At 34.8% G+C, this 17,628-nt stretch overlaps 1 protein-coding gene across 1 annotated transcript in view; it reads left to right on the plus strand.

The window, feature by feature from the left end:
* Positions 1-6,662: 6,662 nt before the first annotated feature.
* The window catches only part of mtnr1c (melatonin receptor 1C), a 75,992-nt gene continuing 65,026 nt past the window's right edge, over positions 6,663-17,628 (plus strand). The window contains exon 1 of the mRNA XM_006632771.3: positions 6,663-8,150. Within this exon, the coding sequence (XP_006632834.2) occupies positions 7,877-8,150 (274 nt within the window). The 5' untranslated portion in view covers positions 6,663-7,876. The remainder of the gene's footprint in view (positions 8,151-17,628) is intronic.

Below are 17,628 nucleotides of genomic sequence, written 5' to 3' on the forward strand. Positions count from 1 at the left end.
GAATTTTACTGGATGAGAAACGTGATTATGGGTAACCGTAAAATATCATCTGCCAATCCTCCTATAATACATGCACAAGTGGAAGTTTGCCTTAAAAACACAAGCTTGGTCTAGGGTTGTTCCCTTTGGGTTATTTAATGTACTCCACACTTACCATAGAGGGTTCATTGGCTTGTAGGCTGATCCTGCCTCTCATCCACTCTCATTGCCTAACAGAACAGAAAGCAAAATTAGTACTGTATCTACAGAATATTGGTTGTTTTCAGTGTTGGGGCAAATGAAGAGATTCATGGTTGCTGTTTTGGGTGAATATACTGTAGTTGAACACTGAGATAGGGGACAAAACAATGGAGAGTTCAGCTTAATGTGTACTGAAACTATAAATTTGGAGCTCTGATCACTTGAAGTGCAATACTGAAGCACTTCAAAAATGCCAATATATAAAATACCATGAAGCACTTAAGAAGAATCAGGAATCAGTCACTTTATCTCTTTATCCCTTTTAATGTGCTGATAAATATGACGTCCTTAACACCAAAAGTACAAATACCACCGAAAAGGAAATGTTAACACATTTTAATTAATGAAGGAATGCATCATAAGATCATTTTGAAAATATTACAGTTCAGGTTAAATAGCATTAAAATGTACACTCATGTTTTTCTTAATTGAGTCACAATATGTTTATATTGTAGTGCAACGGGGTTTCAGGTGGGCGCCCTTGCCACATTAGGTCGGCGCCGCACCGATGGGGGCTCGAACCCGGGATTCCCACGTCACTCAACAGGGGCCCAGCCTGGTGAGCTAAAGAGAGATCTCTCCACAGCCCAGTAGCTGTAGTCCTGCTATCACAGGGAAGGGCGGCGACATCACCACTCTGGTAAGCTGGCTCTTACACACCCTGATGGCCGTATGCGTTACAATATGTTTACTGACATGTAACCTTAAAGTTTACATCATGAACTGTATGTTTTTGTATTTTGCTTTTATGGACAGCAGAACATTATTATTTGTTACAGCTGTTAAATAGATATTTGAACTCCTAATTGAATCCCAACCAGTAATCGCTTGGATGCCAAAGCGTACCTTCAGGGAAGAGAAGTAAAGTTAAATCAACCTTGTCCTAGATGTGCCACTGCCAAGTGACAGCTTTTTAACTGCTTTGTCAGAGCTGACATTTTTTCCTTAAATGACAAGGTTAGATTAAAGCATTTGCAGACTTAGTACAAAATGATGTTGTCAATTTGCTGTATAAAAAAGGTATCAGAGCCTCCCAGAATAACCAATTTTTATATTATCTTTCCTGTTCTGTCTTACACCAGATAAATCCCTTTAAAATTGCTTTGCTTTAGATTATTTTAATTTACTCTGCCCAGTTTAAATGGAATTCAAAAACTTTTGTGTGAATGTGTTTAAAGAAGTCATTCTATCCTTGATTCAATTGAACTGATTGTGATACAAGTCCCAAATTAATATAAAAGATTATGCAGAATTACCTATATATTAGATGATTAATTATTTTATGGTTGTGCAATTCGTGCCATTTCAGATATCCAAAATAGTGCTGTATTACTACAGACAAATGTTAGATCTGGCAAGTACAATAAGCCGTTGAATGTCATACTGTTATTAGTAGGCAGAATAATTTTCCTCCAAATTCTCATTTGATGTATTTGTTAAACATGTGCAATGGTGCCGCAACAAAATCATTAATCATAATACAATTAAAAAATGTGGAAGCCAAAAAAAAGAATATGAAAGATGAGAAAGAATAAAAGACACTAGTATCCAATGAGGCAATAGTCAATTTCACATAGCTGTACCTATTCACCAGCATTACAAAATGAACTGTACTTTATATACCAAACTCAAATGCCTTCCTTCAAACCCCTCCCTTCACATTCATCTTAAGCATCCCTCCCTCCACTCCCTCTCCATTGCGCATTTATGCTTTGGTTCACTACTTCTGAATGGGGTTCAAGCCTTCCCATTCTGTGATCCAGGGGGCTAGCTATTAACCATGCAGGCTAAACCAAACTGATCTCATCATGCATTCAATTCTTGGATGTCGTTGTCCCTAGTGAAATGATAGTTTAGCTGTATGCGTGCACTATGGACTATGGACCAATTGTATGAGAAAATCAGAAACAAATTTCACCTACAAATTGTGTATAGTCTTATATAGAAGGCACAATTATGGAAATTGAAATCCATATCTACATGTTATATAAACTGAGAGTATGTTGCTCTTATCCAAATATTATAATTTACAGAGTGACCTTGATTCGCTGTTAAATATATCTTATGTTTAGAATTACTTCCTGAACTGCTATAATAGGTCACTGTTGAGATGTGGAGTAACATTGATGTGGAGAACTGATCTGCTTGCAGACTCCCTTATTTCAAAGAACAAAGGAACAAAGGAAAACTTTTAAGGCTAACAAATATCCCTTTTATCCTTAATTCATTCAAATATATGGTAATCAAGTAGTTTATAGTATAATTCCTATGTATGTGCTACCTTAATGCATTTCTCAGTTTCTAGGAAATCCTATTATTCACTAAACTATGATTGCAATTGTGTTATATATCTCTCAGAGAAGTGACTTTCTGTTGACTTTCATAACAATAGAAATTGAATTCCATTTGGAAGAAACTTTCCACACAGTTAAAAATGCTAAATTATATAACAGAAATAGATTGTTAAAAAAAGCAGCTATGACATCTCAAAAATGTTTTTCCAGATCACCTTTTCTCTCGACGTGCAACACAGAATTTGAATTTCAGTAAGAATAGTAAGATATATTGGCCTGCATTGTCCAGCCAAATCATCTTCTCTCATCTGACAAATTATATCAGAAGCTATTTCCGAGCTGTTAACGTGAACTGAAAGTTTTGCATTTGTGTAAGATTTTATAATTGGCTGAAATACATAGCAATGGAAAATCTTGGGCTGAAATCACAACATTACATATTTAATTTTTCCCTATTCCCATTACTTCAATTCTTCAATTCAACCATTGTCACCAGGTAAAAAATATGATGCAGTCTTTCAGAACTTTGAATATTTTCTGCAAATCTATTATACTTTGAGAGAACAAGTCTGTTTAATGTATCATATGTTTAACATTGAACTAATGTGATGAGTCAGTTCTCCCTGCCCTTGCCAGGGGCAGAAAGAAAATAATGTATTTCTAAATGTTATAACATTATACATATTCCATTATTTCAAAATTTTAATATTTGAACTTTATTTTAGCTTAGCATAAACAGGAATACGTATTTTGTTTTACTGATGATCCATTAGTTACAGGGCTAAAGTTCTTCTCAAATTTGTGAGACAGGACAAAGTTTCTTATTGTTACTTTTGAATTCATGTTTGTATGTTCTAACATTGTGACAACAAAAAGAAGATTGTTACACAGATATAAAGATAACAGTGCTTTGTGCCAAGTGCTGACCCATAGCACTTGGCACATGACCCATGTGTCCTGCAGCCTCCCAAAGACTTTGATATATTAATTGGGAATTTAAAATATCCATTTCCATGATGAGCAGGAGAGAGAGACCTTCCAGGCTGTCAGGAACAGATTGAAATGAAGAAGAGTAAGAAAATTATGATCCAATAGTATTTAAAGACTTTTATTTTTCATCACAATGCAGGGATGTCTCTAGGACATATCAGCAAGAAAAGAAATATATTTTCTCTTGATTGTTGTCTATATATTAGCAAATAACCAGAGACTGCTTGGCCTGCACTTATAGATTTCAGGAGGTGCTAGCTTTTTTCATCAATATCAGCTTTCCAAAGTATTGAAAGTGTCTTGATGACACAGTGGCATATGTATTTGGAGCATACTGATGCAGAAATGTGGTTTTCTGAATATTGTGTGTAAATCTCCTTCTTCAATGCCTTACTATATATGCTGACAATTCTGTGGAGGTCAATTTTTGGCACAGTATATACTGCATCATCGGCATACTAGTCAGGGTAAAGGTTTTGGTCTGTAGTCATTGAAGATTTAACATACCAGTTTGGGAGGTCATCTGCACTCCAGTAGGACGTTTGTCTTATTTCAAACAGGCAGAGCATGGCTCTAAGACATTTTTATGATAGATGTGGGCTGATAAGACTTACTTACTGACTCCTGTCCAGACTTCAAACTGCTCTGTAATGCATCCATTAGTAAGGATTATTTCACCTACATAGTCATGATGCAGGTGACGATTGCTGATGGATTTTGGAGGACATACTTCAGGAGGATCTTTTGACATCTATTGCAATTATGAAAGTAAATTGCAAATTGCAAGCTGGGTGAATAGAGATTTGACTGCAATTCGCTCAGTAAATTTCCTCATTTTCGCCCTCAAGAAAACACCAGTTTGGATGGTGTTAGTGTGTACTTAGTGTTTGTGCCCATAGGTTTTCATATCGTGTCTGGAAATTAAGTACCAGAATTCAAGTCATACTGGAGTGTTTTGTGGGTCTCAGAAGCATGTTGTGCCAGGCCTAACTGAATTTATATGGTGAGTCAGATTTTATGATGGAAAACCTCAGAGGCATTTTTCATTTCTAAAGGCTTCTATGCTATTATTGAAATGTTATCAAGACTCCTTAGTAATCAGCATGCAGATCACTCTGTCAGTTATTTTATAAGAGTGCCCTTTCTTTCTGAAAATCAACTGAATTTGTTTAGCTGCTTTACAATATGAAATACTGTGGTAAAAATGGATTATCAATCAGACACCTAAACCTGAGACTATAAAGAAGAGTGAGGCTTGGTATGAAATATGACCAAATGTGCCTTCATACAGTTTGCAACCAGATAGCAGGTTATGAAAATCTTAATGGTCAGGGCATAATCATGAGATGCTTAAATATCTTCCATTTAGCTTCGAACAGGAACTAAAAAATGTGACTCAAAAATACAAATAAAATAGGAAAACTTTGTAAAACCGGTTGCTTTAAGGATGACAACAGAGGTCAAACTTCAGTTTTAACATTTCTTGAGTCTTGATATGACTACGGTGATATCTTACTTTTTTCCAGTTCATGCCTAGAAAATAATGCTGTTAACTTAATTTGAATTCAGGTGCAATGCATTAACCCATATACTGATATTGAGTAATATGGTAGGTACCCCCCTTTTAAAAATCAAAATCAATATTGAATATGTATTAAATCAACTGAGTTTGATACTTGGATATAGTCCTACTGTTATAAAATGTTGGTGTATCTAAAATATGTAAATCTGACAGAGGAAGAAAATCATGAGATTGAACAAAGTTGAGTATGGTTAAACTTCCATACTTAACTAATGCTAGAGGCTTTCTGCCAAAAGGATATAAGAAAACAGGGATGTGAGCTCTGAGTTCAAAGTATTGGCTTTCAAAATGAGTAGATCACGATCAAGACTGGGCACAGCAAGTGCAGTACTGCAAATACTGTGATTAAAAATAACGGACAAGGGTGGTACAAATCTGCTTATGGTTCACATGGTGAACAAATTGTGTAAATTTAAATGACCATAAGTGATGCTTTTTCAATATCATGCTGTTATTAAAAACCTTATTCAAAATGTCTGATATAGCTTTAAAGCTTTTCATTTTTTTACCTGTTTGGGGTACTTAGGAATTACTGTAATTTGGACAATTCAGGGAACTGCATTGTGAAGGCTGTCCACTGTGGAATAATAGAATTGGTCAACAATGTGCATACAAAATATATTTAATCTTTTTCCATGGAGAGCAGCGGTCTATAATAATGTGACACTACCATTGCCATTGACCACTTAAGGTGTAATGTACATACTGTAAATGGTGGTCATATTGAGCTGACATACAGCCATCAGGTGGGTACCATGCTTATGTTGCTGGTCATATGTATATTTCTCATAATTCAATTTGTACATTGTATTTCTCTATAGTGTATACTTTCCATGATAAAGTTGCAGAATGTTATAGCCAGGAGCAGCATTACCACCCTGTAGTCTGAACTCATCAGATCTCAGAAGCCAAGCAAGTCTGGGCTTGGTAAGGAGGCTGGGATAGGAGACCTCAGAAGAAATTCAGGTCATGGATGCAAGTGGAGTTGGGCCAGTAAATTGAACTCTTCTTTCTGGAACACAATTTCCAAACTAATGCCCTAGTCTGGAGTTAGGGTCGTTAACACTTGTGTCCTGACTACCTTCCACATATTCCATGTCAGTTCAGGTCCTGAATTTTCCCACATCTCAAGCTTATATTGTGGGCCTACTCGCGTATAATAGCAGCCACTCAGGTGGGTGTTACACTTTAGTGATAAAGTGGGTTTCCTCCTATATGTAAAGTTATTTGGGATGAAAAGTACTGATAGAAATTTATATAATTCATATAACCAGACCACGTCGCATGAGAATTTGAAAACGAACCCATTTGTAGAATTGGTTTGTTAATTGTCCTCCTCTCTGTTATTTTTAACGTTTTTTTTAATCTCATGTGTGTGCTATGTATCTTGTATGGAAAATAATTTTTCTTTCCCTTTAACAAATTTTACATTTTGTTAAGTGCATGTCGTGTGATGGCGCTGTTACACAAACAATGGCAAGCGAAAGACAGTGTAAGTGTCCGAATTGAAACTAGAGAATGAGGCAAAAGACTTGCATTAGCAGTTCCCAAGAGGTTAATGCAATGACACCGAGGACAAAGGTTTGCCGGGTCAGGGGTTTGGAAGTAGTGTCATAGGTACCTGACAGATCGAAGATCATTTGGGAAAGGGAATTTCACCTTTAGCTCGATTAAACGGTTAAATCAAGATTTTTGATGAAAAAATAACGACTTGGTTCATGTGTTGCCTGTTGTAATGTGGTTGCTACTGTACTGCATGTGAAGAAGAGGAAAGGACTTCGCCACCGAATGCAACAAAAAGGATTTCTTCTTTAATTCCTTCAAGACTGTTATAGTTTAAATTTAAAAACGGTAAGGCTAGTAAAGAAGAAGCAACGTTTTTTAAAGCTATACAATCCAAACCGAGGAGTGGTTTAAATTATCTATCAGTTTCAAATTCGAATACCGGTGTCATCATAATTTTAAAAAGTTTACTTCACCGAATGCCAAAAAGAGACTCAAATTAAGGGAAACACGATTGGATTCTTCCGAGGGACTTTAATTACAAGAAAATGAAAAATGTTCTAAATCCTCAAGAATGTTGCTGATACTGTGCTAAAGCATATTTCAGTGCCTTGTCTTCTTAAATATTATGTTTCGTATCTGGAAGGCGTGGGTAATCGCCGTGATGACTTACAGTTTCTCAAGTGACTGACCCGAAAAAAAAAGGCAGTTGCACTAATCAGGTGTCTAAATGAATGACAGGTTAGTCGTTTACTCCCTGCAATGGAAAACAATATTAACTTGAGAACCTGGTGATAATGATTGTTCTTGTGCTGTAGACGGGCTGTAGCCTATATGTAGGTACATTGCTACAGTGTCTGATTTAAAACTTGCAACTTGCGTACAGTTCTATTTGAGACGGGATTCTCGGCTACAGTATGTTCCTACCTTCAACATCTATGAAGATTTAGCAAACAACCACCCCCAGCGTGCGTCCTCGCCACAAGAGAAGACGATGTGAAAAAAAACATTTTTTTTTACGTTTTAGAGCTGACACCATATCAAAAATATGGGAAAATGCGATGTTTTGTTGCTAAGATGTGAGTCTTATTTCAAGATATGCCGATATGCTGTTACGACAAATTCAACAATCTATCCGGACACGCTTCAAAATAAAATGAAGTTATCTCAATAATTAAAAATGTCAAGTAAATTGAAGTCTCGGTCACTTGGAAGTCGCATGTACCGTAGTCTCCTGATAAAAGAAAGTCATTCGTAGTTGCACTTCATGGTACCAATTAGTTGTGGGGCTGGTTACGTGTATTTGTGTTTTTTATGGGGTTTCAAGCTTGTAGCGAATATGGAGTTGTCTGAAGTGAACGTGAGCTGTATCGATTGCGGGTCCCAAGGTCCAAATCAGAGCAGTCTGCCAGCGCAGAACCCATCCGCTGGAATGACCACAGCGCTAGCCAGCGTGCTGATATTCACCATCGTAGTTGACATCCTGGGAAACATGCTTGTCATCTTGTCAGTATTTAGGAACAAGAAGCTCAGGAATGCAGGTAAGGAGACACTGCTGTTTGTTCACCGCCACTACCTCCCACCCTCACTTTTTTTGATAAATATAAAATATTCATCTGTTGTATTAATCGTTCAGTAACCTGTATTTATTATGTACAATCACCTGTATTGTACAGTATTTCTTATTCCACTAGGCCATTGAAATAGTGCCCTTATTAATATCCCGCAACTTGTTGCACTATGTAACTTCGTTAACAGTTTCAGAAATACGTGATAGCTTATTGTACGAATTGTAGTTATTTTATGTAAGATGCCTCAGATAAAGGCGTCTGCTAATTCATGATAATCCAAATAAACGGATTTCAGGTTTAGTTTAAGGTTTTAGATTTGTGTCTTAATGGTGTAATAAAAGTACCCCAAAAGTTAGTTATTTTTTCTTATTTTTGTTAATGTTTTTATTATCCATTATTTAATGCTAATAATAGTAATTGTGGGCGCAGTGGCAGCTCCGTTAATTATTTTTTAAGATCATTAATGTTAAATGGGTTGGTTGAGCTAAGTTAATGCACGTGTATTATAGCAGACTTATCCATGAAAGTACAAGATGACAACAGGTATGAATAATTTCTACATATAGTGAGTGTTTTATACAAAAAAAACTAATTTAATGTTATCAAATACCACAAAAGAATATAGAATGTTGTAAAGAACTGTACATCAGTTTACAGTAATTAATTAAACACCAAATGGAATTATACCAATACTTTGTGAATAGAGGGCTACTGACAAGGATTGGCAAATGAAACGTATTATCCGACTGGAGTCATAATATTGGAAAGAGTTTAGTGGTGAATCCGAAGTAGTGGCAATCTGTTATGTAATTTCTCGATTCAGTAAATTAAATGTCACCTTTACTTTCGGCTGACCGATCATCTTGAATGTAGGTCAAACATCTTTTGTATATGGTACAGTTTATGCTGTAAAGAATCATGAAATGCTCCGTGACTACATCGTTTTGAAAGCAGAAAGTTCATTAATTTTATCACGCAGTTACAAATTCCAAAATGAATACAATAATTTATTTCAAAGGACAGGAAATACACTATATAGTAATTTTAAAGGTCTTGCTTATCAGTTATAACTCTTTGAAGCTAAATGTTGTATCGATGAATATGCCAAGTCGCTCGTTCAATTCTGTCCGGAGTGGCCACATTTCATTACTGAGACTTGCAGTGTGAAAATGATTCAAAATTAACTCTAAAGGCCATTTGAGTGACATATTCATTGAAAAGATGACATACTGAACTGTCTGGTTTGGAATGTTTCAAGAACTCCAGATGTTGATCCAACAAATATTTACTGTATAAGTCCTTTTTCTACAGTGGATGTAGAAGGAAAGGAATACATCTAAAAACATATACTGTATGCACAAATTTAATAAGCTTAATTTACTTTCTAGAAATACATTTTTGATTTTATATGATATAAAATAACATGGACTCTAATTTTAAGTCTAATCTCAATATATTGTACACTTTGGCATATTCATAGGATGGGCAAGATAATGCAAAAATGTATTTCTGTCATTGAATAATTGAATAATTTTCAAATACTTTTTTACTCCTGGTATGTAATCATTAGTGTTTACTGGAGCTGACAATCAGTCAGTTGTAACTTACACATACGTTGTGAATCTATATTGATTCTAATAGAAGATCTTGAAGATGTTAACACTAGGTATAGCAAATATGAACCAGCCACACTTATTATGAGATTCCTTATAATCTACCGTGTAGGAACCATTCCACTGTGTTTAAAAGTGTTGCTAAAGAAAAAAATAGCTGAAATTGTCATTTTCATTTAAGAAAGGTTTATGGAGAGATTTGGGCTTATTATGAAAGCATGATAAATGGTTGCAATTTTAATAAAACAAATGCAAATGTTCTAGTTTCAGATGTAGTGACTATTAGATTAAGGAATTCTGGGTGCAGCTACTAGGGCTTTGTGTGTGCTATATTTCAAAGGGCAGAAATATATTTTGAGGAAACTGAATATAATTTATTCCAGTACAATTGTTTTAGATGCAAATGTTATGTTTAAAAGAAAATACTAAGGTCCATATTCATAGTTGAATGGGGTTTATTTATTGAAATTATTGATAGGCATGGTACTTAAGAGTCACCAACTTCCATGGAAACAATCTGATGTCCTCCCAGGTCACTAAATTGATCACTAAAGTTCAGCTTGATTTAAATAACTATAACCTGAAGCAACTATCTTAAAAATATAGTCTTAAAACTGAAAACAATCTCGAACTTCAAACAGAATACTCAATTGCAGTTTTTCTGATTTGCTTATCTCTTTTGAGGTAAACCATTGCGTTGATACATACAAAAGCCCTTTTCTTTCTTGCTGTACAGATACTGCTTTATATTGAGTCTTAAGGAAATATACCCTGATTGGTCATCTTTCTGGGGTTATAAATATGTGTGTAAAAAAGCTATTTAGTCTTTGATTCAACAGTTGTGGTTTGACTAGTGAGACCAGTTTAACTTATAAAAAAAATTAAAATAAAACAGAAACTAATGTTTTATAATGCAATATCCATCATCTTGGACTAAGGTACATCTTATCTCCAGTTGTCTCCAGCCTGCAAGAACTTACATATTTATTTTATGTCAAGAAATAAAATTATCTAGGAAGCAAAATTATATTAACTTATTAAAATTGAGATTTCTCCCAAAGAAATATATCCTGAAAAAGTTGGAGCACAGTATTTTATTTCCATTACTAAAAACCAACAGAAATGTAACCCAACAATTATCACAAAATTGTCAAGTCCGATTTACTATATTATAATTACAACCAGCAATAAAAATGGGCTGTAAAGCCTGTTAATTTACAGTTAACTGAGTTTGTATTAATTCAGTTAAATAATTCATGAATACAGTTAATCCTATTATGAAATGTATGAACTGAATTGTAATACTCACTGCCAGGATGTGGTATATGCAGGAGTATAGAAATAAATAATAATAATTCTTTGTTGAATATTCAATTCGAATCTTGCACAGTTTCCTTTTCAGAATAATATGACTTTGTATTTAGGTTTTCCGCTCTTATTTGGACCAGTTTGGTATAGAAATGTTGAAAACCATCCCAAAACTGTTTTGGAGAGACTTGTGCACACACGCGCCACTTAAAAGCCAGCAAAGTGGATATTGCCCATTAAGCGCAAGGAAGATCCTCTTGTTTTGCTGTCAAGTTGGAACTTCATTGTCTTAATCTTCAAAGTATTGGATTCTGCCCCTTTCATCTTCTTTATCCTTTTTTCCTCTATCACGTGAAACCAATTTTTGGGTTTAGGCATGCAAATAAGGAACATTCAACTTGTCAGACTTAATGTTAACTTGAACAGGAAACTATAAAAATGTACTAATTTAATTTGTGCTCTGCCTCCTTTTAATTAAGCCCAAGCTCTTTTCTCAGTACAGAGCAGTGATTTCATTGAAATGATTTATCCTTTTTAGCACAGCACAGAGTTACCTTCTCAAGATGTAGGATTTGTAGCCTCCTAAAATATTATGACGTTTCAAGAAAATCGTACAAGCTTTTTTTTCATTTACTTCCTGTAACACGTTAAAGAAATATAAAAATGAAATCTTTGAGTAATAAAAGACGACAGAAAAATGCTTGCCTGAAACTTTGGGTGTACAGATGAAAGTTTCTGTCCAAATTCTGGGCAAGCAAAGCATTGTTTACTAAAATATGTAAGACTTTAAGTAGTTTCAGTAGTAGTAATAGTGTAAGGAGTAGCTGTAGATTAAATTTTTATTTGTGGTTTATTTAAACTGTCAGGCATTCAAATGGTACTTTAAAGTGTAATGCAAAAGAACAAGTTTATTCCATACTGAAATGTGAGAACACACCTGAAGAAGGCTCCACGGCCAAAATGTTGCATTTTCTTTCTTCTCTTTTAAGCATGGAATAAACCTATTACTTGTTCCTTTGCAACCTACGCATGCTGACACAGCTACCCACCTGAACCTTTAAAGTGTTATGTTGACTGCTAGTGAATATAAACCAAGATGTGATGGCTTTTGAATTCACAGTAAGTAGTTTTGCACATCAAATGTTATCCCGTGTGTAGCTTACCTAAGCTTATTTTTCTGTTCTGTGAAAAATATTTTGGATTCAAATCACACTGTATATCAATAAATGGATAATAACACTTAAATGACAGCATTTTTCTTTATCTTTACATCAGTGGCTTGCTTGCTGTTGCTGTGACTGCCCACTTAAGAGTTCTATGACTATATTGAAAGCCTGGAAAAGAGAGCTCCTTTCCTTAGGTTATATTAATTGTATTGTAGAGATAAGGTTCAGGCCAGTTATTAAGTTGATAACCCCCATGAGGAATTACAGTCTTACTGCACCAAAGCGGTTTGCCAGAGCATTCTTATCTAAGAACAAATAATCTCTTTTTTCCGCCTGTGTTCATCATCTGAGGAAAGAGCAGCAATAAATTATATGAAATTCTTTGATCAAGACTTGTAATGTGACAAACAAACACCCGGGGTTAGACATCTGTTTATCTGAGCTTTCCATTCTGATAAATGTGGCATGTTTTCTTCCAGATAAAAATATAGTATCAAACATATCAGAAACATCCAAAGGAAATACAAATTGGAATTGGTTGATTCGTATGATACTTTGAATTTAAAAAGACAAAGATCAACTACAGCGACTAAAAGTGAAGGATTGTGCTAGGCTACTGCTGCTTTTTAAGCTTTTTTCCTTTAAGCTATTGTTCGGATTTTCACTTATGTAGTTGTTGGCAATTAATTTTGTTACTGTGACTGAAAAATTCATGTAAGTTTTAAGATAATAAAAATGATGAAAATCGGTATCTTGACATGTTCAGATAAAGTAAACCAATGTAAAACTAAGGTCATGCAAAACATTCATAAAGCACAACATACTGAGAGGCATTAAAAATGCAACAGACAGAAGTTTTTAAACTAATAGTAGGTATTTGATAGGTATTTGTTGTGTTTTCAATGCCTCTCAATATACAAAAGTAAAATGGAATCTTAGGATATGAGAATGCCAAAGCATTAAATTCCAAACTTATCATTTATAACTGTGAAAGTTACATGGCATATAGGCATATTTATACTAAGAAATATTACATAAATTAGGGAAATGCTTATTTACAGAGGCTGTATGTATATTCTGTTACTGGATTGAATGAAGTCGAACTTCAGAGTTAAATGCTGTAACAGCATGCTGCAGTATGGCCTTTAAGAGGCAGCTGTGAACCCAGTCAGAAGTAAGTGCCCTTGTGTGTCCTGCATTAATAAAGACATTATGGAGCACCAGAATCTTATGTTAGTGTTGTCAGAATTTAAATCAGATGGGTTTCATGAGACTGTTTCAAAGTCACAGTTGTACGATTTGTGAAGAATCCCAGCAAGCATGTACAGTAAGTAGTGCACGTGCTTTGAACTGAAAGCAGAAATAGTTTACTGAAGCACAGCTTGCCACGATACATTACTAAATAATGGATGATAGGTTCAAAACTGGCTTTTAAAACTTAAAGCATGTCAGAAGTGAGTTTTTTTTTCTCATATATTTTATTTTAAATTTTATCATTATATCTCCCACCCAGTTTGGAACTGCCAATTATGTTTTCAGGTCTGGGCTCACAGCGAAGACTCTAGTACCCTCATGGGGAGAAAGAGGAAGTACAGACAGGCTCCTCCGATGTATCTACCCATCAACTCATCCAGCTTTATGACACTCCACAGCAAGCTCTGCCTACAAGCTCTGTAGTTACATGCCAGAGGTTCAGTGCTGATTGTAGGAAAAGAGAATCTCATACTGATGTCAGAACTATGCTACAGGTGCAGTGCAAGTCAAAGGACTCACTCTTCTGTTGAAATTAGAGAGACCAAGGTCGACTGTTCCCAGTCAGTTGTTCACTTCTGTTTGAGAAGGGTAGTGGATTTTCTTTAAAACTCTAATTATTTTTGAAGGAGTGTTCTGAGCATATACAGTAGTTCAAAAAGTTTGAATACTATGTCATTGTGGAGAATGGAACTTCAGTAACTGAAGAAAAAGCGCATTTTAGCTTTTGGGATACAACCCGTGTTGGAACTTTAATTCTTTATTATAAAACAGCCTGAAATTTTACCATAGTATACGATTATGCAGCTGACATCATTTGTATTTCTAGAAACATGCCAAAATAATTTCACATTAACAGCTCAACTGGTAAAGCAGTAGAATAATGACCCCTTCATTCTGAGTTTTGTTTAAAAAAACACCTTTCCTGCCAGGTGGGGTCATTCTTCAGCTGAGAATTTAAGACACATTACAGTATGAATGATACTACACTCAAGGTAAGAAAACAACATTTTCTGAAATAATGCCTAATGAGGTAAAAAACATGAAAAAGTTCTGATCAATCATTTGCATCATTGTTAATGATTGACAATAATCTTCTCTAATATGTGAGAAGACTGTTCTTTAAATCTAGTCTAAATGACTTGTTTTTGGGATGAGATTTCCTTACTGATACAGTGTTACCTTATTTTGTTAGCATTTTTGATTAAAGATTTATTAAGTTAGAAGGTAGCAATCTTTTTGAACACTAATGTAGAAAACAAAAATGTGTTTTTCACCACTCCAAAACAATGAATAGGCATTTTACAGTTTTAACATTTTTATTTTGCATTATTGAGGAATTATGTCTAAGGCTTAAAAAAGGTTATCTACATTTCTTGATGAAAGATGCTAAAAAATGAAAGTGCAAAATTGCACATTGCACATCCCCTCAGATATTGAAAAAAAATTCAAAACCTATTTGATGTAAAGAAAAAGATGTGAGTTTCAATCCACCCTTACAGTACATCATTGTGGGTCAGCTATGAAAGCATTTCATAGGAAAAAGTTATAAAGAACATATTCCATATATAACTTTGGACTTCTTTAGAAGTAGGTCAAATGCTTTATAATTCATAAAACAAAATTCATCTTTTAGTAAAAGATTCTGCATCTGAAAATGTTTCATATAAATACATCTGCAGTGGAATTTGTTTACTAATAACATTTTGAAATAAGTAATGGCAAATGGTTTAGAAGGAACAAACAGTTCGTTGAGCATCAGAGTCTGTAACTGAGTACAGCTAGTGTGAAAGCCATGTGCACTGTACAATTGTATCTTTCTCTAAGGAAGGCTTTGTTGCTGCAAAACATTTAGCTATCGGTTTTGCTGTCTGCATTAAATAACAAATTCCAACTTTCCTTCTGAGGGATGGCATGGTGGTGCAGTGATTAACATTGCAGCATTACAACACTGGGGCTCTAGGTTCAATTCTTTACCTGGGGTGCTATCTGTGTGGAGTTTGTATGTTCTCCCCATGTTTGTCTGGGTTTCCTCTGGATGCTCCTGTTTCCTCCCACAGTCCACAGACGTACTGGAAATAATTAGGAAGTAATTAGCTTCTAGGAAAATTGACCCTAGGTGTGAGTGTGTTTGTGTCTCTGTGTCTGCCCTAGGATGGACTGGCATCTTTGAAACACTGTGTATAGAAAAAACCTCCACTTTTAGTATTTATAGGGGAATTTGATTTACAGGGCTATTACAAACATCCCTCCTGAGGTCCTGCAGTCAAAATCTGTGAAACAAAGTTGATTGGTTTTATGTATCACAAAAGTTGACCACTTTACTAGTTGCTAGAAATTTTGTTGACACTCCTTGGTGGTACTATGTGTTGTAATAAAACATTGGTTACTAAAATAAACCAGTTATCCATGTAATGAAAGACCTCAGGCATTACATAGTATGATTTTCTGTTCAAAAAGACCAACGTGAATGCCAGTGGTAAGGATTGAATTCTCATATACGTTTTGGGATGGCACTATTGCCTCACAGCTTCAGGGTTCTGGGTTTGAATTCTAACTTAGGCTTTCTGTCTGTGGAGAGAGTATATGCGTTCCTGTGTTTTTTGGGAGTTTTTCTGGGTGCCCCAGTTTCCTTTCAAAGACAAGCAGGTTTGGTTTTAATGAAAACTCTAAACTGCCCTTCTCCAGAAAAGGGATGTTTGAGGGAATTTGATACTTTACACTTACATTTCTATACTTTAGGAGTGTTGTTCCTATTATAATTAGTACTGCTACTTGGTTATAGAGAAATACAGTATAGTAGGACCTAATGAGCACAATAGGTAAGTGGCCTCTGCTCATTTTTAACCATTATGATACAGTATATGGGTAGGATAACAGATTGAATTTGAAATGTTTTATATTTTTGTAAAATCAATCTATCATGAATGCCTGCTTTCTTTGCGAGCTTATGCAATAACAATAAACCAAGATGGGAAACTTGCTTCGTGCTAGAAGGCAATGTCAGCTGCTTAGTACTTATTTTGTATTCTGCACATTGCCTTTTGGACACAGTGTGGTTAAGGAGATGTAATTTAGTGAGATTATTTTTAAATGCATTTGAATATAATTCATTTGAGAAGTCCTGATTTACTAATTAGTGACTTAAGTGTCATCATTAGCAGTAAAGCGCAGTAATTAATATAATCCTAACAACACAATATGATGTTATGCATTTAGAAGGTTACTGACAGAGAAACCCCTAATTAAATGATTTAATGTGATTCGTTAATGATTAAAAAATATATTTTTCCATATCACAGTAGATTATATGCATTTTGGGGTGCAGAAATACAGTACAGTTAGATTGAGTGTAGATTGTTTTCTTATGTTCACCAAAACATACAGTGGTAAAAATGTACAAGTAAAAACACAATCAGTTGTGTTACACTACAAATTAGTTATGAGGTAAGCAGATATAGTGGCCTCTAAGTGTATTCGTATCCTTGATTAACTCTAACTAACATTGATTTAACGAAGAAAATGTAGGTGTACTTTGATGTTTTTCAACACTTAGGAACTGAAATGTATAAAAATAAATGAATATATTACGGAATATATCAATTGTCCAGCTGTATCAATGGCCCTGCTGTAAAAATATGCATGAACTATATTCATATGTTTTCAGACTCAGCATACTGTATAATGAAAAGAAATGTCAATTTATTGTAATCTTCTGTTGTTTTTTGGTCAAATGGTAATTTCACAAAACCTTGGGAAGCTTAAGAAGCTTCTAAAAGTCACTTTGATTACCACATTCCAGTTTCATCTGTAGTGTCCATCAAGGTTTAAGTATTATACAAAAGGTTGTCCTTTAGTATCTGAATTTTCTTTTGATTCTATATGTACTCCTCATTTTTAATGCAGAGTTTAATAATAAAAGTTCTTGCATTTTTATAGTGATTTACTTTATAGGTGAGGACCCATTTCATTGAACTAAGTAATGCACAGGAGCTATTATGTGCCACAAGGCTAACTACATAGCAGTTCAGGAAAAGGTAATTAAATTGAGAAAGAAATTAAGGGAGACCAGGTAGTGTAAGATCCAAGTGCAATTTAGCCAGGACACTG

The sequence above is a fragment of the Lepisosteus oculatus genome, chromosome 8 (genome assembly GCF_040954835.1).
Source record: "Lepisosteus oculatus isolate fLepOcu1 chromosome 8, fLepOcu1.hap2, whole genome shotgun sequence".
Lineage (NCBI taxonomy): Eukaryota > Metazoa > Chordata > Actinopteri > Semionotiformes > Lepisosteidae > Lepisosteus > Lepisosteus oculatus.